General features: G+C 44.5%; 1 protein-coding gene across 6 annotated transcripts in view; it reads left to right on the forward strand.

Moving 5' to 3' along the window:
* Positions 1 to 26,076, forward strand: part of CILK1 (ciliogenesis associated kinase 1) — a 35,472-nt gene that overhangs the window by 1,280 nt on the left and 8,116 nt on the right. For 4 of the 6 annotated variants that reach the window (XR_011504944.1, XM_014863876.3, XM_070514739.1 and 1 more), the window contains exons 2-10: positions 2,222 to 2,276; positions 6,807 to 6,928; positions 7,909 to 7,988; positions 16,448 to 16,580; positions 17,550 to 17,721; positions 20,065 to 20,232; positions 22,290 to 22,610; positions 24,319 to 24,509; positions 24,625 to 24,773. Coding sequence is in view for 5 of the 6 variants with exons in the window: in XM_014863876.3 (XP_014719362.1) it covers positions 2,222 to 2,276; positions 6,807 to 6,928; positions 7,909 to 7,988; positions 16,448 to 16,580; positions 17,550 to 17,721; positions 20,065 to 20,232; positions 22,290 to 22,610; positions 24,319 to 24,509; positions 24,625 to 24,773 (1,391 nt within the window). In the remaining variant the exon portion in view is untranslated. Of the gene's footprint in view, positions 1 to 2,221; positions 2,277 to 6,806; positions 6,929 to 7,908; positions 7,989 to 16,364; positions 16,581 to 17,549; positions 17,722 to 20,064; positions 20,233 to 22,289; positions 22,611 to 24,318; positions 24,510 to 24,624; positions 24,774 to 26,076 lie in introns of those variants that run through there. The other 2 variants (XM_070514740.1, XM_070514742.1) reach the window with 2 other exon arrangements.

Raw genomic sequence — 26,076 nt, forward strand, 5'->3', positions numbered from 1 at the left:
CCTTCAGTGTTCCCTATCTTGATAAATGATGCTACCGTCCCTTCAAAACATGGGAGTCCTCCTGACTTCCTCCTGTATGCTCCAGCATTGGTCATCTACCTGTAGATTCTAATGACTGAACAGTTATCTGATCCGCCTACTTCTCTATATTCCCACTGCTAGCTTCCCAATCAATTCATTCTCGTTTACCACCTCTACCACTGGAATAGTGTCTTCTGTAGGGCTCCTGGCTTCCATTCTAACCCCTATCCAGTCCAGTCTGAAGGGATTATTGTAAACCCACAGATCTAATTGTCTAAAACCATTTGTGCTAAACACTGTGCCCCTGCTGCCCCATCTTGTCCCCCTGTTCCACCTGACTTCAGTGTGCTGTGTGCACAATTCTGTGCCCACCACCAGCATCGCACCTCAAGTATACACAGGAGACTCCCGAGAAGGCCCCAGCAGGATGGAGTCCCGGTTGCCCCCCTCAGTATCAGCTCAGTAATGCACCCTTTCCTGGGTTTCCCACCTCTCTGTTCCCATTTTCCCTGTCCTTGCCCTGGTTTCCTGGAGTCACCTCCCAGATTAACTACCTTGCATTCAGGTCTTTGCCTCAGGCTCTGCTTTCGGGGAAACCGGACAGCTTTCAGTGTCTTCCTCTCAGTTTTAGGATCAAACCCCCAATTTTTAAGGTGACCTACAAATTGCTGCCGCATTTGGCCCTCACCTGTTTTCTTCAGCCGGATCGCCTGTCCTACTTTGTTCCGGCCACTCTGGCCTTTCGGCTTCTTGAACTCACCACATACCTTTGTGCCCTGAGACTTCACACGATGTTCCCTACCCCACACCCCGAATTGGGCTAAATTCTACTCGTCCTTCAGGTCTTGGTTGAAGTATCACTTCACTAGAGGAGTGTTCCCTGATTACCCCTGACCAGATGAGGTCGCTCTGAGGTTCACTCTCATAATGCCCCGTGCTTTCCTTCCTAGCACTTAGCACAGAGGAGGGTTAATTGCCTGCCTTCCTGCTATGATGTCAGTTCCATGAGGGATGTCTCTCGTCATTGTGTCTCCAGTGACCGACAAAGCCTCTGCCACATAGGAGGGACTAACTAATATTTGGGGTATAAATAAAGGCATTGGTCACTCAGCCAGGAGATGGTGCGACATCGGGGACAGAGTGAGGTGGAGAGATGGAAGTTGGTCTGTTATTAGCCAGCAGCAAGACCTTGGGGAAATCACAGAACTTCTCTGTTTCCTGGTTTCCCACCTGTCCCATCTATTTCATGGGGCTGCTGTGTGACTCGAATGAGACACTGTGGTTGAAGTGCGATGAAAGACATAACCTTGAAACTTGGGTTTCTGGCTGGCTGATAGGGTTCTCTTTCTCGCCCCTCAGGCTCTAGACCAGAGGTTGGCACCCTTTTCTGTAAAGGGCAGACAGTAAAGATTTTAGGCTTTGCAGCCCATATGGTCTCTGTCACAACTCAATTCTGCTGTCGTAGTGTGAAAGCAGCCGTAGACCGTCTCTAAATGAATGAGTGTGGTTGTATTCCAATAAAGCTTCATTTATGGAAACTGAAATTTGAATTTCATATAATTTTTACATGTCACGAAATAGTCTTCTTCTTTTGACTTACTTTTCCCAGCGATTTAAAAATATAAACGCCATTCTTAGCTCGTGAGCTCTACGAAAACAGATGGTGGGGTGGAGTTGGCCCATGAACCGTAGTTTGCCAACTCTCATACCAGACGGTCTGGAACTGTGCTGTCCAACATGGTAGTGAGTAACCGTATGTGGCATTTAAATAGAAATTTAATTAGAAATTCAGTTCCCATGTTGCACCAGCCGCATTTCAAGTGCTCAGTAGCCACATGTGTCTCGTGGCTGCCATAATGGACAGCACAGAACCTTTCCATCAATGTGAAAAGTTCTGTTGGGCAGCTCTGGTCTAGATAAAATAAGCCTGAGGGATTTCCCTCCAGGGCAGATTAGTGACAGAGCAAGACAGCAGACCAGGCCTTTTGCACTGCACCCCCTCTGCCGGGAAATTTTGTGACGTAGGATTGATTGCACTGCCAAGTTTTAAAATCTTGTTTTGCACAGTCTAATATTTGGTAGAAAGCAAGACCGACCTTAAATACTGTTCATTAGGTTCAGAACGAAAACATTTTTGAAAAATCAAGTTTAGCCTGTTGCTGGGAATAAGCATGCTATTTGTTTCTTTCTTCTCTTTTAGAATGAAAAGAAAGTTTTATTCCTGGGAGGAATGCATGAACCTTCGGGAGGTGAAGGTATTTATGAATACACCAGGGACCGATTTACGTTTGGTTGATAAAATCGCTTCATACATGCTTAGAGTTATAGTTGATGGAGTCATTCTGTTTGAACGGTTCCGCTGATGCTGAAAAAAGGGGAAAATGATAACATTATGCAGCTAATAACTGAAAGAGGATTGCTACGCTGTTATGTTAGTGAATATACTTATTTTTTAACATTGGTACTACTCTTAACTAAACCAAAGATTTATTCAGATTTAATTAGTTTCAAACTACTGTCCTTTTTCTTTCAAATTGTGATGAAATACACGTAACAAAATTTACCATTTTTTAGCCTACAGTTCAGTGGTATTAAGTACGTTCATAATGTCATACAACCATCACCACCATTCATGAAGAGAGATGAACTATTTTCATCTTGCAAAACTGAAATTCGGTACCTGTTAAACTATAACTCCCCATGCCCCCTTCCCCCAGCCCCTGGCAACCACTATTCTGTTTTCTGTCCCTATGAAATTGACTACTCTAGGTACCTCATATAAGTGGAATCATACAGTATTTGTCCTTTTGTGACTGGCTTACTTCCCTTAGCTTAAGGCCTCAAGGTTCATCCATGTTGTAGTGTGTGTCGGAATTTCTTTCCTTTTTAAGGCTGAATAATATTGCATTGTAGGCATAGACCACATTTTGTTTATCCATTCATCCATCAAGTGGACACATGGGTTGCTCCCACCTTTGGGCTATTGTGAACCTTCCCATTTCTTTAAATTCTTCCTTTCCACTGGCTCCTTCTCTGCAGTCTATAAATGTGCTCACCATTCCCTCTCAGCTAGGGAAGCCTCCGCCCTCTCTCCTCTTGAGCTTCCAACCTTCCCTTTCCATACCTTACCTTCCAAACTTCTCCCTTCGCCATCACTTCCCCACGTACTCCTGACTTTCCACTGGTTTGCATCAGGCATCTGCCTCTGCAGCTCTGCTGAAGCTGCTCTCCTACAAGCCACCAGTTGCCGAGTCCTGGATCATTTTCTCAGGCACTTTCTTGCCTACACTGTTGGGTGCTGTTGACCACTTCTTCCTCTCCTCTCCCAGGGCTGTGCGACTCTGCTTTTGCCCAGCTGTCCTATCTTTTTCTTGTCTTTCACCAATTGTCCTATAGTTCACCTCTTGAATATTGATGATTTCTTGCATTCTGTTCTTAGCAATTTTTTTCTTTGCTCTGACTTCTCCTCCTGAGTGATTCCATTCATCCCCCTTCCTTCAGCAGTCACATCGGATCTTTTTTCTTTCTTATGCATTAGACCAGGGGTCAACACACAGCTTGCTGACTGTTTTTGCAAAAAAAAAAAAGGTTATTGAAACACAGCCACGCCTATGTGTTTACATATTGTCCGTGGCTGATTTCACGCTACAAAGGCAAAGTTGAGTAGTTGCGGCAGGGACCATATGGCCTCGAAACACTGAAATATTTACTCTCTGTCCCTTTACAGAAAAGTTTGCTGACCCCTGCTTCAGGCCCATATATCCAACTGCTTAGTGGACATCAGTGCCTGAATTTTCTAGAATGTCTGTCTCCCCCAATGCTCATGTTTTTTCCCCCTTCTGTGAATTATCATTCACCCAGGAACCACACTCATTGCAGGTGGCATGTGTGACTCCACTTCCTACCCATCTCACACATCCTGTGTGCTGCTGCCAGATGATAGGTGACCTCCATAACACTCAGCTGTTCACACGCTGTCTGCCATTCGTTGGGAAGCATTATGGGCCAGGCAGCATCTAAGATGCTTCACATGCACTATCTGCTTTCATCCCCACAACTACCTGATGGGGAAAGGGTTAGTATCTTGAGTTTGCTGATGTGAACAGCTGAGGCCCAGAGATTCAGTAGTTTGTTTGGTTTCAGACCTGGGTTGGTCAGAAGGCTTTGGTGGGTAGACACCTGGTGTCCAAACAGTGTCCTCCCTGTCTGCTTCTCCAGTTCAAGTCTTCCATATGAGCTTCCTGTGGGTGATTCTCATCCCTCAGACACAGAGTGTGCCGGTCCACTCCCACACCCATGCCTGTGGAGGGCTTCCCTCCTGACACACCCTCTCCCTCCCCTGAGCTGGTCTAGGTGTCACTCTGCCTTCAAGTCACATTTCAGGTGAAACTCTCACTGGCTGCTCAGTTTGCCTCTTCCTCCTCCTTGAGACATCTCTGATGTTCCTTGTCTCTCTCATTCCTTTAACACATAATAGGATCGTCGTTATTCTGTTGCACATATTATATATTCATTCATGTCCTCTCTTCCCAAGTAGGTTGTTTGCCTCTTATGGGCAGGCATCGTGTCTTATGTCCCGCGGTATCCTTGGGGCCCAGGATGTTGTAGTTTTGCTAATAGTTAAGAACCTTCATGCATGGGGATAAACAGTCCCCATTTGGACTGCTGACCCAGGTTTAATTTGCTGCTTCTGCTGCTCTGCTCTGATCCAAATGTCCTGCCTCTACTTCTCCTTGGAAACCTTTCCTGAGCCAAAATTAGATACCTTCTTTCTAGATGTGTATCTCTGTAAAATGAGTCACATGAAGTCCCCCACACAAAATCAATTCTTTTTATATTAAACTAATATAGACTTTAACTTGCCCATGAGCCTCACTTTGAAGCAAGAGCTGAGCCCCTCTTAGACTTGGGTTAGTAAGTCATGTTCAAAACACTCTTCAGGCTGAGAGCAATGGCACCCTACTCCTTGCCTAGTATTCTCTTCTGGAAAAGCTTTGAGGGGCCAGCCCCGTGGCCAAGTGGTTATGTTCATGTGCTCCGCTTGGGCGGCCTAGGGTTTCACCAGTTTGAATCCTGGGTGATGACATGGCACTGCTCATCAAGCCATGCTGAGGTGGTGTCCCACAGGCCACAACTAGAAGGACCCACAACTAAAAATATACAACTATGTACTGGGGGGCTTTGGGGAGAAAGAGGAAAAATAAAATCTTAAAAAAAAAGCTTTGAAACCTACTTCATTTTCCTCTGAATGAATTTGCCCCGTTCATTCTGCTGCTCATCTACTGGATGTCTCTGCCATTGCTTATGATGCATTTTAAGCAGAAAAGATGGCTGCAGTCCGTGAGAGTCCAATGAATACTTACAAGCTAAGTGATATTTGTTTGTTACTCATGGAGAACCAGGAATCCAACCCAACTAAAAGAAATTATCAGCCTGGTTGGGTCATTCTAGAAGGATCTGGCCAGTTGGCCGAAACAGCTGAGGATTTCCTGCCAGAGAAGTTTCTTAGCAGCAGCTTGTCTTTGGGAAAGAGGCTCCACAAGGGTCTTATTTTGTTCTCCTTCACTGACCCTGTTTCTTCTCTCTTCCCAGCTGCTTGAAGTAACTTGATCACATTACACATTCCCAGGCTTCGATCCCTCGGGTAACTTATTACTGAGTGTCCTTCCAGATTTGGATATTCATGTTAACATTGTCATCTTCAGACATTGTGTTTGTTGGTTTTATAAAGGAGATGTGCTTTTTAAGGAAATTCAAAGATAAAGAGGGCTTTACAACTTATTATTATTGGACTCTCTTCTCTGTGAGGAAAAGGCTTTCTGCATTAAAGGGTTCATCCCACTGGCCAAAATGACCCTTTGAGGCACCCTTCATGGAGACAGTCTGTCAGATTCTGATTCTCTGGGGAGTGGACCAGTAGTTGGGTGTCTCTGGCTGTCGTACGTGAACAAGATTGCTGCTCACTAACACAAAAATGTGTTTGTTCACCATCAGCAGAACTAATGATGCAAACAGAAAATAGCTTGCAGATGGCCGTACTCACGTATAAGTTCCAGGAAAACGGAAATTGCATTTGCACAGGAATGAATCATCACATTCATGCCCCATGTTCTGAGCCACCCTCTTGTTCCCCATCCCATGCCTGCCTTTTTTGCCTTTGCTATTCTTGGAAGCAGAGGTATTTCTCCCATCTCACTTCAGGCTCCTTCCAATGAGATTTCGCCTCCTTTTCCCTTCCTTCTTCTCCTTCTCTTTTAAAACTTATGTTGTGAGGAGTGCTGTGCATCTCATGGACACACAAGAGTCAGACAAAAGTTGAGAGAATCAGGCCGTCCGTGTCTGTCTGTTTGAATAAGTTCTTGTTCAAAGTGTCTGCAGACTGTTGGCTGGGGATCTCAGCCCAAAGCAGCTCCCTTCTCCGATACTAGAACATTCAAAGCCTCAGCATCCAATCGATTCGCCTCTGGCCCCTTTCATGGTGTGAATTCCATCATCTGGAGGGAGGCCACCTAGAATCGCTCTGGCCCCCTGCCTGGTGCTGGGGGCAGCCAGAAATACAGTTACCGTCTTGTACGTACCTTCTAGTCAGTTCGTCGAATACATTTTTCTGTGTAAAGTTACTATTGACTTCAGAGAAATACTGTTTATTAAATTGTCGCTAAAATTGGAATTGTGGCATTTCTCTGGTTCTAAAATTAGGTGTTCTAAGTATACATGGTATTACTTTTCTTTTTCAACAACAGATTTTTCTCTAATTTTTTGTGTTTTTCTTTCTCTCCTTCCAGTCCTTAAAGAAGCTCAACCATGCCAATGTAGTAAAATTAAAAGAAGTTATCAGGGAAAATGATCATCTTTATTTTATCTTTGAGTACATGAAGGAGAATCTTTACCAGCTCATTAAAGAAAGGTACAGTTTGGTCATCATGATCTTAGAAATAAATGTTGCAGTGTGGCTGCGTTTCCTCTCTGCTTTTGGGTAGGCTCCACTGTTGAAAGCTGCCCATAAGATGAGGGGCCAACCCGCCTTCCTACTTTGCAGGCTTGTAATAGCTTCATAGAAGCTACTTTCAATGCACCCTTTTTCATGTTTTAATGGGTTATTCTTCCAAACGAGCTCAGAGATTTGACAGATACTCTGCAGCTCTCCGTTCCCATGAGAACGTATGGGAAGAGCAACTCCAAGTCAGGGGTGTAACAGCTTCATTCATTTTGAGACCGCCATTGAAAATTTCTGGGTTTATTTCAGTTCATTTCTTGCTACCTTGCTCAGGGGTCTGCATGCTGGGAAGAAGAGACTGATAAAAAACTTAACCTGCTGTGGCCATTTTGAACTTTAAAAGTGAGCCGTGTGGAACCTCTTGGGCACCTTTTCTTGGTGGCGGACGAATGCCATTCACAGCATCCCTCTAGGTGATTTTAGTGAGCAATTATCATCTTCATTGTCAGTAACAGCTGTGAAGCTGTGTGGTTTGCCCATCCAACAGGAAATGTCACTGTCCGTTGGTTGCATCTCCAAGGTCCCTCCTCTGGAAGACCTCAAATTTTCCCCGGTGAAACTTTTTGAAGTTCTAGTTTATATTATGGAGAGAGGAGATTTTTATATAATATAGTGGATGGAATTTATTCTTTTTTGTTTTGTTATAAAGTGTTTAATCTTTTCTTCTTTGTATCATAACTGAATATATTTGGTATTTATAAGGTAAGCTCTCTTGTACGGATAAATGGTTGTTTTTCTTTGGTCTTTATTATCAAAGGATCTAGTTAAATTAGCAGGAAAGCAAATGTTTTCTTAAATTCTTACTATATAAATCAAAAGCACGTGAAAATGGAATTCATTTTCATATGTAAATCTAGATTTATAACTTTTTTTTCCTCTGCCCCATGCAGAAATAAGTTGTTTCCTGAGTCTGCTATAAGGAATATCATGTATCAGATATTGCAAGGACTTGCATTCATTCACAAACATGGTAAGTGATGTGGAGTTTATGCTTTTCAATAGCAGTGACAGGTGCCATCAGGTAGATGTGGGAAGCATCTTTTGTAATTGACTCCCAGAAAAGGTTGAAGAGAGGCTGACAGTGAATTTAGGAATATGTTATCCTCTGTAACTTGATTTCTGAATTTCCCTCGTTGTTTATCATATCTGCGTCTTCTTCCTCTTTAGGCTTTAACATTAAGCTTGTTAGTTATGGATCTAAGAATGACTCCTGACCCTTAACTGGTGTATTAATGAGAAACCTAAGATTAGAATTCAGAGAAGTTTCACATATTATGTTTAACCCACTAAGTGACGCTGCTTTGCTGTGACTTCTCATTTTCCTAATGTATTTATATTTCAGTTTGTTCAAAAGGGTTCAAAAATGATCTAACAATATTTATGCAACACAGGAAAATAAAATAAATTGAAAATAAGCAAAGAAAAAGGCAAAGCCAAACAAGGCATGGATATAGCCAGGGGTGAGGTCCATCCGTAAAGGGCACATCGGCAAGTTTTATTTAAGTGGAAGAACCAGGCAGAGACGTGATTCTGAGCTTGTGTCAGACAGTGCAAAACGTGAAACCTGAGCACTTACAACCTGCATAGTTTCCCCGAGGTAAAAACAGACCAGCTGCCCAAACGAAGCACAGCTCTTCCTGCTGCTGAGACCAGAGAGGTTTCTTTCCTGGATCCTTGTAGAGGGGACAGTATATAACAGGACTGCACGGTAAACACAGTAACAGGTTACACAGGGCAGTTCCGCGTCGTGTCGCTCACTGTAGGCCAGTTACATCGCCTGATCAGAGAAAACAGTTCTACTGGGGCCCAGTGTGATTCACTCTAGGGGTGATTTATTTGGTTGGTCCAAGGAGAGATTTAGACAATCCAGAGGATGACCATGTGCCCTTCAGGAAATCCTCCATCAGTATCGTTCTCCTTAGCTGAGCTTTTGAAAGATATTGAGTAACAATGAATTTGAGGTTATATTTTCTAGCAGTTATCTTGGGCATTACTAGTCTTTGTTGCTAATGGGATGCAGACGCAGCTAGGGTTGGATCCTACCTCCTTGTGAACACACAGCCACGGGATGGACGTGTCCACCTGTGGAGCCAGGGGTGCCCTCAGGAGGTCATTTGAGGCCACTTTAACACACAGACAAATGGGCAAAGTGGCTGATCTTGCACAGGCAGAAATCCTTTCATCCCTAGTCTAAGGGTATCATGGCCATTGCAAACATTGCACCAATGAATGAGTTCGTTATCCAATAAGGAAACTGAGTGGAAGCCCTTTGATAATACAGTCAGTTCAGATTGGACACAAATTGGCAGTGAGTAGAAAAGACATTGTGCCACAGTTGGTGGCACAGTACACCTGGGGCCATTCCCAGCCTGCCCTTTAACTCCTGAGCAGCCCCTCACAGGTAGACTAAATGAAACGCAACTAACAGACCGACAAGGGCTCTCTGTGCAGGTCCGTGGCAGCCTCAGGCATGTGCTGCATAAGCAGCAAGTAATATGCAAGACTGAGTCATTTGTGAACCAATTCCAGTAAAAAGATTTTAGTCAAAGTTATCTCTGATTCCACTGACATGGAGACAACCAGCACTTTAGCTTGTATTCACGAGAATTCACAAGGGATGGCATGAGTTTGCAAAACACCGAAAACTCCCGGTGTCTTAGGGACAAACAGGAAGAGAAGGATCATGTACTAGATTTAAGAGCCCAGGAAAAAGAAATGATGAGAAATCAAAGGGATTCTCAACCGAGAAGGGTCAACCAGAAGGTTTTCAGATGGGGACCAGTGTTCGCGTCTCAGTTAATGGAGCTCTCTCAGTACTGGAAAGTGAGCGGTGGACCTGTGAGAAAGTTAGTGTTCTTTAGCATTCTCTTCTTTTCCTTTTTGTGGCTTTTCATGAAACTCAGATATTTGTTGCCAGAAAGAACTTGTGGCCTTTTATCCAGGTCTCTCCCTAATCCTGGTATATGAATACACATGCATGTGCATACATGCACACACCTGCGTGTACACAAACCCACATGCCCGCATACCTACACATGCACTCCTCCCCCCACACACAGGCACACACCCACACCCACAAATGCACATGTGTGTGCATACACACAATACCTGTTTGTATCTAATAATTTAGTATCCGTATATTGTTGTGTCAGAACAGCTCTTCGGAACTCTGCACTGTCTGTTTCCCTCACACGCCTTACACACTCGGATTGTGTGTGGAAACACTGCAAGGGAAGGCTCAGTATGTGGAGAAGCTCAGACCCTCTTTGCTTTTATAACCCCAGCACCATTGCTATTGCCAGAGATTCTTCTTGACGCTTTTCCCAGCTGTTAAGTGCCCAGTTCTAGTTTGAGCTTCATAAGGTTTCATCTGTCACTTTATTTCTTTCCTTGCCAACTTCTCAGGTAGAAAGGACAGATGGTATCTGTTCCTTTCAAAGAGGAAACTAGGGTTCAGAGAGGTTTAGAGACCTGCCAAAGGCCCCACTACAGTAAAGTGGTAAAGTGGAACTTAGCTCAGGTTTTCTGTGCCCATTTGTCACTCTTTGCTGGAAAAACCTGTCTGTTCTCAAAGAGCACGGAGAATAAGAGCTGAAGAAAAGAGCGATAATAATGAGGTGTGATGGATATTAATTTTGCAGGTCCTATCTCATTTTCATTGATAAATGATTTTTGGAAACTTTTTAATGGTTTTCATAGGCTTGACCTTGGTTAAGTGCACATGCGGCTCCATACGTTCCTTTCCTCCAGTAATGGAAGAAAGCTAAAGCACTTCCCAGATGTGTCTTGTGCATTTCAGGCTCTTCCTGTTAGCTGGCTGTCACTGTGAGGAGGTGCTTTTTGTCCCCGGGGAGCAGACTCCTTTGAGAGGGGAGAAGAGCGCTGGAGCTAGTTGCCATGGCCGTAGTTCGTGTCACTGAGTACTTTCCCCCACAGGGAATGAAAATACGGCTCCAGTTGGTGCTGATTGAGCCATGCCAAAGCATATGTACTTTGCAGGAATTAAACAATTAATACAAACCGTGTTTCATCCTTGACCTGCCCTTGCCAACATCCAGGTCGTGCTTAGCGGTGCAGGTAACGAGAAATGCCGTCAGTGGCTTGGAGGACAATGCTTTGGCCCCAGAGGTGGTTCTCTGCTTCTTTGCTTCCCCGCTGTCTTGCTCTGCATGACCTTGAGTCAGCCTTTGGCCTTTCTGTGTGTTGCTGTCCTCATGGCCTTCGTGATGAAAACATGGTAGGTTAAAATTCAGTAATGTTTGTAGAATTACGACTTCCATAGCAGGAAGGTATGCTACATAAATTCATAGTGGCTACATAAATTCAAGTTTAAGTATTCTGTGGTTATTTCTATATATTCATATCAGGTTCATCATTAACAGAATGTGGTGGAGGGAAGAAAGCCTTCTTTGTGGCTTGATGTTTTCCTTGCCCCAGGGTTGTTAATGAGAAGTAAGCACAACACATTTTCTGCCTGGATGAAAGAGAAAATCCCTCTGTTATTTGACTGGCTGGGGTACCCTGAAATTAAATTGAAAGTCTGTTCCTGTATTCTGAAAGCCAAACAGTTTTGAACAGGAAGATTCTTATCAACGGTACTTTGCTGTTGCATGATCTCTGAATGACCCAGCTGTGAGGGTTTCCATTGTGAATCGGAAGCCCAGAGGAAGAAACGGGCTCATTGTTAGAAGCCCGGGTGCACACAGCAGAGCTCGAACCCAGCCAGGAATCGGAGCAGAGCTTAGCACGTCCTCTGCACAGGTGGTGGAGCACATCACTAGCCTCGTGAGTCTGAATTCTTATCTGCACAGAATGGAGCCGTGTCTGCCTGCCCCCTTTACCAGGTTGTGGGGAAGATGAAATGAGAGGATTCGTGTTGCTAATAATGACAAGCTCTTGCAAGGTGCCGACGCCAGGCACTGCTCTAAACACTTTACAAATATTAACAAATATTGAATCCTGCAAAACAACACCACGAGGTAGATGCTGTTTTATCTCCATTTTGCGGATGAGGAAAGGGAGGCACAGAGAGGTTAAGTAATTTACCAGTCAGTGAACAGAACTGGGGTTTGAAACTGGGTCACTTGATTGGTCTGCACACTTGACCACAATGCAGTCTTGCCTCTCATATAGAAACAGTAATGTGTTGTTAAATAGGGATGAAAAGTCGATGTGCATGACAAGACGGTCTTATACTTTTAATTACCAAGAACTCATGGGTATAAGACTAATAATAGCTGTTGCTATTATTCAGTAATGAGAAGGACAGACGGCTGGGTGTCCTACAGGCATATTCATGCATGCTTCCTGGTTATAAAGGCTTATACTCGAGTACAGTCTAACAGACAACATATGTCGAGTGACAAATACAGTTTGCATTACTCATTTTTAAGAGTCTGTTTGCAATTAATTTTTTTCCCTAGCCATTTTCCCTCTGGTAGTTTATTTTGGGCCTGAAGTATGATCCATAGAAAGGAAAGCCGCCTACAGGGATCCATGAGGAACCAGAATCTTCATTCTCCTCATTTCATTAGAGCACTTGTTCTCTGTGGAAGTAGGATTACAGACAAGTTAGCAGCTAAGGAAAGAATAAAGCTTGACCGACGGGAGGAGGTGATTGCTGTTTATGGGAGCATGACCCAGTGGAAGCAAGGTACAAGGTCTGGAGCACAAGACGGATACTTGTATCTGATCTGTTAGGATGACCTGAATGGAGGAGGATGCAGGTTTGTTGAGGCAGGTGTTGTAGATGGTGGCAGAGGTAGTTGCAATGGGGTTTGGGGGCTGGAGGACAAATGATTGATTCATTATAAGAGAAATACTACATACATTTAGAAATAATAATTTGGCCCAACTAGAGGAGAAAAAGGAAGTCTAAGAGGAGAAACAGCATTAGTCTGGACTTGAGAGGACCAGAACCACAAATCAAGATTTAGTCATATGGATTGAGAGGGACAGAGGACAGGTCCGTAGTACAACAGCTCAGATGCATCTCTCGGTAGGATTGTGAATAACTCAGCCCTCTCCTCGCTTTTCCCATCTGTTCAGTAAGAAAATGATGGCTGCCATTCCTTTATCACTGGGACGTTTTTAATGCCCTGAGCTTTTAGGAAGAGAGACCACGGTCTCACAGTTCATATATTCTCAGGGGCCACAGGAGTCATCCTGGATGCCCTGAAGATACAACACTCTCTAATAACTGCTTGTGTATTTACACATTCTTAAGTCAATTCCTAGATGGCACATACAGTCAGGCTTTCTGGGAGCTGGACGGTGTTCTGAAGAACAGAGCGTCCAAACATGATGACGCAGTAATGCCAAGTCTTAGAACAGACATTGCCCACTCTGGTGGGCGTCGATAATCTCTATTTAATTAGGATGATGATAAGCCATCCAAACTTGTCCCCATCAGACATTCTTTTCTTTCATTTTAAAGGCCATTCTTGACTAATACTGAATTACTGTTTGAATTTGTTGAATTGACAACCTCAAGTTTGGTTCTTACTATAGTTTATAATTTAGTAAATAATAGAGTAAATATATAATTTACTATAATTTAATTTACTGTGAATTTGGTTAGGATACTTAAGGAACTGGTATGAGGAAGACCATTAGGTATATATTGGTACAGTGGCAGGGTAAAGAATGATCAATGGAATATATACATATTTTTTCTTCCCACACCCACATGTACACACAAACACTCATACATTTACGTACACATACAGACACATAGCTACATATACATATGCTGTACAAATAGAAAACTTGCTGTGCCTGTCTCTGGTCTAACCCAGGTCTGACTCGTTTAATCTTCTCAATCCCTCAGTTTATGGAAAATAGAAGCAGCGTGTTGGTGGGGAGGAAGGACTTCCCTTCTCACTGTGGCCCTCTTGAATGTATGTGATCATGTCTGTACCTTCTATGTGTGCGGGCTTCTAGGTTCTGTAGTTATCTTCACTTTGTCCACCTTAGCCAGCCGTTCACCTTGCAGACCCATCATTTTGCCATAATATTCTTCATTTAGAACCTCATCCAGTAGCAAGCCCTGGTGTCTTCAGAATGATGGACAGAAAGGAGTGTCCTTTTATTAAAACTCTTGCTTTCCACCATACACGACATCTAGTGCATTTTCACATATGACCACGTCACAGCCACCCTCCTGTTCCTCTAGAGCAGACACAGTTTTTGGAAAATACCCTTGACCAGTAGATTTAGTGCTGCTGGGACTCCCTCTGTGAAGAGGACTTCCCGCACTGAGCCCTCAGTGTCTCCCACACTGCTTCAGGGTCGTTGCTCGTCTTTCTCAGTTCTCAGTTGCTGTCTTGTGAGGCTTCCTTCCTCCTACCCTCCCAATAGCCCTAGTCTGCTCTCTGTTGCCCCTGCCTCCTTGGCCCAGGTAGATTTATCACCTTCATGTTCTCTACAAACCTATTCAAGTCCTTTGTTCAATCACCAAGAATATGTTATGAGGCCACCATGCTCCTGCCACTGTGCTAGGCGTTCAGAAGAAATATGAATGTGGCATCTGCATTCAAAGTGCTCCATCTAATTAGTGAGAGATGGTTAGCATACCTGTCAATGACAGGGCTCTGTTCAGTTCAGAGGACGTGTTAGGTCCACCAGGCCAGACCTATGCCCGTTTGGGTTGCTTCTGAATCCACAGAGCCTAACCCAGTGCCTGGCGTGGAATGGGCCCTCAGTGAATATTTATTGGTAGAAGGAAGGAGGGCAGGCAGGAAGGAGGAAAGAAAGGAAGGAAGAAGGCTAGCATCTTAGGATGTCTTCATGCAGGAAGGGAAACTCAAAACAGGTCTTGGAAGATAACAAAGATTAGAGTAGATATAGACGAAAAGGAACAAGAGTACAACATTGTTATTGGGAATAAATACAATGAACCTAAAGAAAATGAGGAATTTTAACTGATTAGAACATACTTTACACATATTGATGGTAAGTATTGGAAAATAATTTTCTCTCTTCAAGTAGACTGAAAGGAGTTCAGGCTTGTTAAATAATTTAAAAAGGAGCCATGGAAATTTGTGTGTGTGTGTGTGTGTATGGGACACTGACAAGACAAAGATAGTGTTTAAATTATCAGGATATGTGAGAATCCAGAGAAGCTGGAGTGAGAAAGTCCTGCTGGAAAGTGGCAGTTCAGGGATAGACAATGGGAGTGAGGATTTGGGAGGGGGAAGTGGGAAAGGGCAGAGGGGCAGATATGAGATATTTTGATGAAAAATGTGACACCATTCCATGACTGTCTGGGGAAAGATGGATCCAACATAACTACAAGGCACCCGTGTCTCTTCTCACAGGTTTGAGAAGGAGAGATGATTTGGGAGAGGAGAAAAGTGGCTTGGGACAGGTTGATGTGGGGATGACAGTGACATCCAGCTGCCACCCTATGAGAGACATAGTTCTAGCAAAGAGTGGAGAAGGCACGTCAGAGGTGTGGATTAGAGCGTTATCAGCAAAGAAGTTGTCGAGGAATAGTGTAGATCTTCAGTGACGGCTGTGAATTTCTCCCATAATGTGCTGGTTAAAATCCAACTTTCACAACATTGGTAATGAGAGCAGATAACAAATATCACCAGCAGCAGCATTAACAGAGTTCGTTTACAGTTTTGGTGTCCCACTGAGATCTAGAGTCGTGGGGAATGATGCCTGTGTCAGTGATCCCCCCCACAAGTGGAAGGGTTCAAGTTTTCAGAGGCATACATTGCTGGTCAGTGGGCGTTTGAGTGCACCCAGAAGGTTGGCGTGTTGACTCCTGCGTGCACCCCCACAGCTCTGCGGTAGCTGAGTCAGGCCTCCCATTTGACGAGTTATCTTTGTGCTTCACACTGTGAGCGGCAGATGTTCCTCTGTGCTTCATTAGGCACAGTAATAAGTATTTAACATCTAAACGTTTGTTGCAACACACACCAGAATCTCAGATATAAGTAGGTCATATTCGTAAATCCCTTGTCTCTTAAACAAAAACTTGTCGTTGTGTTTCTGCTGTGGTATAAACTCTCAGTACCCATAAGACTTGTCTTTTGAAATGGTTTTAGTTTCAAATTCTTTCTGGCTGACTGGGGCAGGGTAGGCATGATATTTTTTCCTTGAGCGACAGTTTCTTTTTGCAAAGTCATCTCGGCCCATAACTGAGTTTTAATGTTTTAAAAGAAGTTTTCTCTCTTGGGAAAAAAATATGAAGATCAACTTTTGAATGATTTTCCATTTTGAATTCATCAAGGGGAAATGAATGAAGTCCTTTGAGAGGTCCAAAGGACTCTACTTTATCAGTGGGATGAATGTATAGAGCCTTCAGTGTCATACCAGACTACTTTTCAAATTATAGCTGTTATGGAAAGAGCAATGCAGCTGCAAAGAGGAATGCAGAAGCAGGCTTGCATTCGGATTCCTTCTCCACTGCCTCCACAGGCTTCTTCCATCGGGACTTAAAGCCTGAGAACCTCCTCTGCATGGGACCAGAGCTGGTGAAAATTGCAGACTTTGGACTTGCCCGAGAAATCCGATCGAGACCTCCGTACACAGACTATGTATCCACCAGATGGTGAATACCATTTTCCTCAAAGTTATCTAATTGTGCTTCTTTAAAAAGATACCATTATACTGAGGACAATATTAATGTTACAAATATTAACTTTTTACTAAGAGGAACAGTGCAGTTTAAAGCATGTACTTGTCGGTATGTTGGCATTGTACAAGGTTTAAAAGTTGGTGTTGTAAATAATTTTAAAAGGAAGTCCAGAGCTGGCCCTGATGGCCTAGTGGTTAAAGTTTGGTGCTCTCCACTTCGGTGGCCTGGGTTTGGTTCCCGGTCACAGGACCACACCACTCGTCTGTCAGTTGCCATGCTGTGGTGGTGGCTCACATAGAAGAGCTAGAAGGACTTACAGCTAGAATATACAATGGTACACTGGGGCTTTGGGGAGGGAAAAAAAAAGGAGGAAGATTGGCCACAGACGTTAGCTCAAGGAAAATCTTTTCCTGCCAAAAAAAAAAGGAAGTCCATTATGCTTTTCCATAATATAAATAATATTTGGCATTTAGACTTTCCTGAAGACCATTTCCTAAAAGAGTTGTGTACAAGATTCTCCAAAGTCCTGGCTGAAAAAAACAGCTAATTGCTGTTGGTAAAACTTTCAGACCCTAAGAATTTGACTCACACAGTTGGCCGTGACCAAGAAGTTGCCTACAGACAACAAGCTTTATGTACTCTCTCTCCCCATTTTCCCCTTCTCTCTCACTCTCTTTTCCTAACTCTCACTCCCTGTGTTTCTCAAAGATGCTGTAGAGAAGAGTCCTGTAGAGGAACGCTCAATAGAAATACCCTGAAGTGGAGAAGCGCTGCTTTACAGCAGCAGCCACTGCAGTTGCCAGGGCTTCAGGAGTCCCCGTACCACACTGAGCTAGACAGAAAATAGAAATACGTAAACTCTCGCAGTGAGAATGGTTTACATATTTGCTTTGCTCCTGACCTGTGGATGCAGTAACTAGCAGCTCACCTTTGTCCCTCCAGGTATAGGGCTCCAGAAGTGCTCCTGAGGTCCACCAACTACAGCTCCCCCATTGACATCTGGGCCGTGGGCTGCATCATGGCCGAAGTGTACACCCTCAGGCCACTCTTTCCTGGCGCCAGTGAAATTGACACCATCTTCAAAATTTGCCAGGTGTTGGGGACACCGAAAAAGGTAACGACACGGAACCAAGGCCTGTGGGCCGAAGCTGGCAGCTTCCCGTGCTCCCTCTCCATCCTGTGCCGCACTGCATGCTGGTCACCTGCCATTCTGGAATCTTTCTGGAATCCTCCATTGCCCACATTCACAGACATGGCCGCTTCACTCCTTCCTTCTGCTCTTAAGTGGAAGACATATTTGTCACAGCCCCCTCTGCTTTTGTCTCTACCTCATCCCACCTCCCTTGAGAGCTTCTCTGTTCTCATGGTACAACGCTTATATGTATTCACAAGTCTCCTGACTGTCAACTGTAGCTCTCACCACCCTCGCCTTTATTACTCCAGTCACATATTGACAGCTATCTGTGAGATTTTCTCCTGACCCCACCCTCATCACCTCAGACTCATGGTTGCTTTTTGTTTCCCCCGCAGCTCACTTCCTTCTTTCATTGCCCGTTTCTGTGGTCCTGTGGTAATCCGGAGCCCCAGCCTGAGGCTGAGTTCCAGTTTCACCTTCTCTCTTCCCCTCACTCCCCTTCCCCCCCGACCAAGCAGCTGGCCCGTAAATGCTGTTGAATATCGCAGTGTGGTGTCTGTCACCGGTGCCGTCAGACTCCATCGCAGACTGGGCCTGATCGCCCTGCTGTGTCTGGAGGTGTCTTCTCAGTCTTTCTGCCTTCAAGTCTTTTCCCTCCAGCTTATCTTTCACTCTGTGGCCAGATCCATCGTCCTAAAGAACAGATCTGGTACCGTCCTCCCCTCCTAAAATATTCGCTGACTCCCCATCGCCCAGCACCCTTAATCCTCCTCTTTGTCCTTGCACCCCTCCTGGCTGTGTGCCCTGAACTGTCCCTTCTTCTGTGCTTTGCGTATACACACTGTGCCGCAGTGACAGTCCCTCACACGCCCAAATCCTGCTCCCTTCTGAGGCCCCTCGGGAATCTTTCTCCTCACCCATCCTGTAATCTCCTCTCCATCTTCAGCTGTGATCTGTGTTATTAATATAATTATATGTGTACATATCTGTTTCTTGGACCATAAACTCACTCGGTGCAAGGATTTGTCTTATGTTTATTTGTGTTTATTTCCAGGTCCTAGCACCATTGCTGGTACAAACCAGACCCTCAAAATGTTTTTAAATCATTTGAATGAATCTTTAATGCCACTTCTTCAAGAAGATTTCCATAATTCTCTGCTGGAATCTCTCCCTTCTCTGGATAAGTGTGTCTCTCTCTCTCGTGACCTTTGTTATTTTTTATTCTGTATTATTGTGTTTTTAAATAAATGTCTTATTTTCTCTTTTGGACAGTAATGTCGTTAAGGGCGGGATTCATACTGGATTGTCTTTGGATCCCTAACACGCTAAGCATATAGTAGGAACTCTGTAACTAAGCGAATGAATGATGTCAGCTATGTACCTGCTGCTTCACTTTAAAAACATAGAAAGCAATTACATCAGAATATGTCTTGTAAAATAGTGGTATGTTGGAACCAGAAGGGACCTTAAAGACTATTTGTTCATCATTTTTCACTCACTCCAGCTTTTGGGTTCCGTGGGCATCATGCATGGAAAGCGGAGAGCTGAGACTGGGTGGAACAGCTTTCTTTACTGCTGCACTTCTCAGCATGTGTATTTTGAATCAAGATGGGGACAAAGTAGGGGCTGGCCTGGTAGTGTGATGGTTAAGTTCACACACTCCACTTTGGTGGCCTGGGGTTTGTGTATTCAGATCCCAGGTCCGGACCTACACACTACTCATCAAGCCATGGTGGGGCAGCATTCCACTTAACGAAATAGAGGAAGATTGGCACAGTTCTTAGCTCAGGGACAATCTTCCTTAAGCGAAAAGAGCAAGATTGGCAACAGATGTTAGCTCAGGGCCAATCCTCCTCACCAAAAATAAAGAAGAAGAAGAAGAAGAAGAAGAAGAAGTTGGTGACAAAGTAATATGTAGGGTCTCACAAATTTCTTTGACTGGGAGCAAGGTGTTTTGTTTTATTTTTTTCCCCCAAAAAATATCTCATTAGCAGTTTCTAAAACCTCTGTCTCACGGAACCCAATTGGGAAGATACTAATTTTGTTCAACTCCCAAATCTCAAGAGATTAACTATCTTGTGTTTAGGTTGTAAAACAAGTTGGTGGCAAATCCATTGTCTTCTCCACTGTTCCCCAGATTTCATGTTCTTTGTAGTCTTTCCATTAGTGTCCTCCTACGTTTCATCACTCATGGTGCCACCGTAGTCAATACGGGCATGGTAGTGACGTGATTGCCTTTCCATTGTGGGCACAGGTGCCAGCATATAAACTCCTATCACAGTGATGGGCTGAGCACGATTTTCTCCCTTTTCCTTCTTTCAGACTGACTGGCCTGAAGGCTACCAACTTTCAAGTGCAATGAACTTCCGCTGGCCCCAGTGTGTGCCCAATAACTTAAAGACCCTGATTCCAAACGCTAGCAGTGAAGCAATTCAGCTCCTCAGAGACATGCTCCAGTGGGACCCCAAGAAGCGGCCAACCGCCAGTCAGGTTTTCTTCCACTTTCTTCTCTTGATGCATTTCTTATGAAGTTCATCTCTGACTCTGAATAATTCCTTTAAGTCTCACAGGAAGTATTTTATTTGGTATTATGGGTGAAAAATAATATTGACTACCACTAATGGTGAACTATAAAAGGTATAAGAACTTAAAATAGTTTGAAACTCTCTGTGTATCGTTAAAGTAGTTCAGATTTACACAATATAGTCACTTTGAAAATTGGCATATGCTTCATGTGCTATATCACCACCTGTGTGGAAATGAAAACAAACAGATATATCTACCTGCCTTTGGAGAACGTTTTCAGAAACATTCTCTTTGAGTTAAGATTATGAAGCAGTTTGTTTATAAGGCTGTACTGGTGTTGAAAGGCAATTTGAAAATACCTTGTTAAATCCAATTTACTCATCTTACAGATGACAGAGAGTGACAGATGAGAGAGCTAGGATAATAACTGTAATTAGCATTTTATAGCACTTTACAGTTTGCAAATGCTTTAGTATGTTTTTATGTGATTTTAACCCCACGAAGACTCCGTGAGATAGTGTTATTGTTTTCATTTCATAAATGAGGAAACGGAATCTCAGCAAGTTTAAGTGATTTGCCTTAATCACTTATCCAGTGACTAGTAAAGAGAGTGCAAAGCAGCGCAGTTCATTCACGTGGGTGGCAGGTCCTCTGACTCCATACCTCCTGTTTTCTTAAGCTGCCTCCCCCGGGCCACTTTGACTTACATTATACAGTGCTCCCCAAAGCAGTGTGCTGGTGCCTCCTGCCAGCTGCCTTTTGCATTAGTTGTTTCTGGCACCTTCTCAGCTCATCTCATTGACAATTACATTGCTCAGAGGATCAAAAAGGTGACCAGTTCTAATCGGAGATAATAATTGGCTAAGGGAAAGTGACAGACATTTGAAGACAGTCCCGATGTGATGGTAAAATTTGTGAAGGCTGGAGAGATGACAGTTGGAGGAGTTAAGGAACTGTAGAAAAGCAGCTTTCCAAAGGTCCAAAGAAGAATGAGCCATAATTTGGTACCAGAAGACTGGGGATGGCTCAAGAGGATTGGAAAGCTCTCAGAAATGCACTTCTGGTGGTGAAGTTCACAAATGTCAGGGCAGGAAGGGAGCCTTCTCATGAACCCACTTTTTTAAAGGACACGCACAAGAGGTGAAAAGAAATAGATTCTGTAACAAGGAACCAAGAGAGGAATGTGTACTTTTAAGAATAGTGTCAGAAAAGCTAAAAACGCCCCCAAATCAGTTGAGACTTGCAAAATGCCTAGGTCTACAGAGAGACTTTTCAAGTTAGACGTCAGGGTCCGCGACGTCTACAGGAGGAGCCACATTATTTGCCTCTGTGTCCACACTTACGTATAATCATTACAGATGTTTATAGCTGTCCCAGAGTCATTAAGAAAGGTTATGTTATATTCAACGACTTCTGCTCAGAACGACTAGGGAATTCAGGGAATATTTCGGGTAGAATTGTAAACTCCAGCACTTTAATATTTATCCCTCGGCTATCCAGAAAACTCGATTATCTTGATAGCAAGGCTTAACTATATCATGTATTACTCTCTCGGCATTTCTGGGGCAAAAGTGGATGTATCTGCTTATTTTATGTCTGATTCTTCAGAGTCCTGGATCATTATGTTTGGCTCTCTCACTTTTATAATGTTTTTTTCTTTCAGTTGAACAAAGAAATGAGCTTAGAAAGGTGAAATATGTTTAAAACACATAGCAAATAAGTTTCGAAGCCAGGATCTGTGTTGACCCTGAATACTTTTCAGAAGTGGCCAAAGTAACAGCAGTGTAACTGACTGCTTTATCCAAATAATTTTAAGTGTTGAAACCAGTACATTTATTTTGCAATATTTTAGATAAGGAAAATCACAAGGGGCGTTACAGCTCCAGGATGATGTTTTATAGTTGGTTTGGGCTAACGAACTGTAGTAAACTAGTCACGTGAAATCGCGCCCAGTGATCCTGAATGGTGTTAACCCTCCTGGCCAGATTCTTCTACTAAAGAAGCCTCATGTGTCATTCCAGGCGCTTCGCTATCCTTACTTCCAGATTGGGCACCCCTTGGGCAGCACCACACAGAGCCTTCAGGATTCAGGAAAACCACAGAAGGAAGTCCTGGAAAAGGCAGGCCCACCTCCTTACATGAAGCCCGTCCCTCCGGCCCAGCCCCCAAACAAGCCACACACGCGGATTTCTTCCAGGCAACATCAAGCCAGCCAGCCTCTTCAGCACGTCCTGTACCCCTACAAAGTCGAGGCTTCCAGGACAGATCACCCGAGCCATCTTCCGGAGGACAAGCCAAGCCCGTTGCTCTTCCCATCCCTGCACACCAAGAATCCTCAGGCAGTAAGCAGTAAAGATTTGCTCGTGAGCCTTGTGTCTGGCCTGTTGCTCTTCTGACCCCACTTATTGTGAGAAAGATTTTCTTTTTCAGCATAGAAGATCCAATTATAATAAATTTATCTTTGCAATATCATGGAATTATAAAAAGAGCCATGACTTTTAGAGTTAAAGGTCCAGATTCAAGTTCGGGCTCTGCGTGTTCATAACGGAGCCGTGCATGGGCGGCAGCTGTGGTGTGGTGGAGAGCTGGACGCAGCAGCCACATTGCCAGGGGCTCAAATCTCAGCTCTGCTATTGCACAGCTCGGTGGCCCTGGGCTGGTCCCCCGGCCTCTCTGCTCCTTGTTTCCTCATCTGTAAAGTAGAGATAATAATAGCATCTACCTGGTGCAATTCTTTTGAAGACAAAATGACTTAATACTGGAAAGAATTTAGAACAGTACCTCGCGCCTAGTTAGAACTCGGTAAATGTCAGTCATTGTTATTATTAACGCCGGTGGACTCAGTTTCCTCATCTGAAAAGGAAAATTCTAATACCTGTCCGGCCCACCAGGAAGGGCTGTTCATGAGGATCCAAGGTCATGATCTTGTCAAGATGTTTTGAAAATCATAAAAGTGCCATACGCATATTTGTAGATTGTTGGTCCTATTAATGCCTTCAGGTGATGCTGTTAATTGAGCCCAGATCTTTCTTCTACTCTTGGGCTGGTGTTCAAAAGGAAACAATGAGTGTTCGTCAATAAAATGATAATCTGACAAGGGAATCTAGTTACCAATAGCTTTGTGACGCTGTCTCAAGAGTCTGATTTTCTAACACCTTTGTGCCAAAGTAATACTTTTTCTGTCAACTAGCGTTGACTCCCTGAGTGCTGGGCCCAAGTAGTACGATGTGAGATCCTGCACGAGGTCACACAGATGGCATCTCTAGACCGATCGCTTTGCCCCGGCCTGCAACTTAGAAGCACTGTGTGTTTAGAAATGTCCTCTTGTAGTTAATTCTATGGTCAAGAGAGAGGGGTCAAGGTCTAGTGGGCAGGGAAGGCATTATTTGCATTGTTTTCTGTAAAGAAGCAGGATGCCTGACATCTTAGCTGTGTTCTCTTCTGTCTCTTGTGTCTCTTATTTGTGACAGTATAAATCATGTAACTGTTTCAAGGCTGAGGCCTGAATGAGAATCCAGCCATCTTCCTAGTCTGTAAGAAGTACCTCGAATTTCTGTTTTTTTGGTGAGGAAGATTGTCCCTGAGTTAACACCTGTTGCCAATCTTCCTCTTTTTGCTTGAGGAAGATTGTTGCTGAGCTAACATCTGTGCCAGTCTTCTTCTGTTTTATGTGGGCTGCTGCCACAGCATGGCTTGACAAGTGGTGCTAGGTCCGTGCCCCGGATCTGAACTTGCGAACCCTGGGCCACCAAAGCAGAGTGCACAAACTTAACCACTATGCCACCCAGCCGGCCCCTCAAATTTCTTTTTTAAAATCCTTGTCTTATACCCATTGGATGTAAACCGATGTAGTTTGTGCAGGACAGATGAGAGACAGGTCTGGGAATGTGTTTTCCACCGTTGCCCTTTCAGGTAACAGTGCATATTGGGGAATCATGTGCCCCAGGGTCCTCCTTTTCGTAACCGAGAAAGTTCAGAATGGGCCATACTCGTGGGGAAGCTCCATTAATGCCAAGTGTTGCTTTTTCCCCCCTCTCCTTGTATACTCAGAAAATCCTCACTGGCCTGGAGCACAAAAATGGTGAGATCAAGCCAAAGAGTAGGAGGCGGTGGGGTCTCGTTTCCAGGTCCACAAAGGATTCTGATGATTGGGCCGACCTGGATGACTTGGACTTCAGTCCCTCCCTCACCAGGATTGACCTGAAAAACAAGAAAAGACAGAGTGATGAGACCCTCTGCAGGCAAGTGTGCGGCTCCTATCTCTAAATGGATGGATCTGGGCTTTGCGAGATGATCTTTCCTACCTGATGATGCTTTCTGGCTCGTGCTAACCTGAGCCTCGTTCTCTCCCTTCAGATTTGAGAGTGTTTTGGACCTGAAGCCCTCTGAGCCCGTGGGAACGGGAAACAGTGCCCCTACCCAGACTTCGTATCAGAGGCGAGACACGCCGACCCTGCGATCTGCTGCCAAGCAGCTCTACTTGAAGCACTCGCGATACCTGCCTGGTAGTGTAAACACTTGCCTTTACTTTGACCATTGATACGAAGTCGTGTGCCCGCAATCACGTGCTCACAGAGAGTCTGTTTGGGAAGGCAAGTGCTTGGGGCTTCTCTTTGGAACTGATGGGAACATCAGAAAAATATTTGCTGAAGCCCGGGCCTCCCATTTTTGTTTTATATAGTTGGCTCAGATAAGAAATTGGGTAGAGGAAACTGGGTCCAGCCTCCAGGGAGGGAGCAACTGGAAAGAGCTGGGCAGCATGCCTGAGGCCCCTGCACCTGACCGGGTTTAGGAGAAACTGCCAGTTCTCTCAGGAAACCAGCGGGGAGCTTAGTCTCACCATCTGGCAGTACTACAGGGTTAAGTGTAAACACTATAGTGTGGATGGCCTCTCTCCAGATTCTCCGGATTCCAAGCTTACAGCATTAGCCAACCGTTCATTCACAAGTGCATTCAATCAGTAAATACGTTTGAGTATCTACTGTGTGCTGGGCACCGGGAATATTAGGGAGAACAAAATGGCCGAGCGGGGCCCCTGGGCTGCCCAACCCCAGGGGGCTCTATTCACATCACAAAGTCTGCAGCCCTGCAGACGATACTCTAATGCAGCGTATTTTCTAGTGCTGGGAGACAGACCTGAACAAACAGATACACGGTAGTGCAGATGGTGATAAGTGACATTCAGGGTGATCTACTGGGGAGGAGGCACTCCTTTAGATAGAATGGTCAGGAAGGGCCTCTCTGAGCAGGTGACTCCCAGGTGGGCCCCAAAGAATGGGAAGGAACTCAGTGCAGAGATCCGAGGGAAGAGCACAGCAGGCAGAGGAAGCAGCCAGTGCAGAAGCCCGGAGGCAGGAAAGGGCTTGTGAGGAATGGCCAAGAGGCCAGTGTGGCCAGAGCATCGTAAGGGTAATGTAATATATAGTATGGGGCATCTTTTTGGGTCCTGTAAGAAATTTGGACTTTATTTTGTAAGCAATGGAAGCTCTTGAAGGCTGTTAATTGGAGAGTGTCCTGGTTTTATCTACTTCTATGTGCTGAGTGGGTGAGGGGCCAGCAAGCTGTAGTTGTCGTCCAGCTGAGGGGGGTGGTGGTCAGACTAGGGCTGGGGTCCCAGGGGAAGGAATGAAAACGGGAAGGGCTGGCCTGCTGATGCATTAATTCCTCACCCTTCAGTGGGGACTAGGGTTCTTCAGGGTTGGCACTGTGGTCTTAGAAGACTGGCCTGACAGTTCCCGGGGTGACCTGGAAGGAGAGAGACCAGATGACAGGTATAGCCGTGATCCAGGTGTGAGGGACAAAGACTCC

This window comes from Equus asinus, chromosome 8 (assembly GCF_041296235.1).
Source record: "Equus asinus isolate D_3611 breed Donkey chromosome 8, EquAss-T2T_v2, whole genome shotgun sequence".
NCBI classification, from domain to species: Eukaryota; Metazoa; Chordata; class Mammalia; order Perissodactyla; family Equidae; genus Equus; species Equus asinus.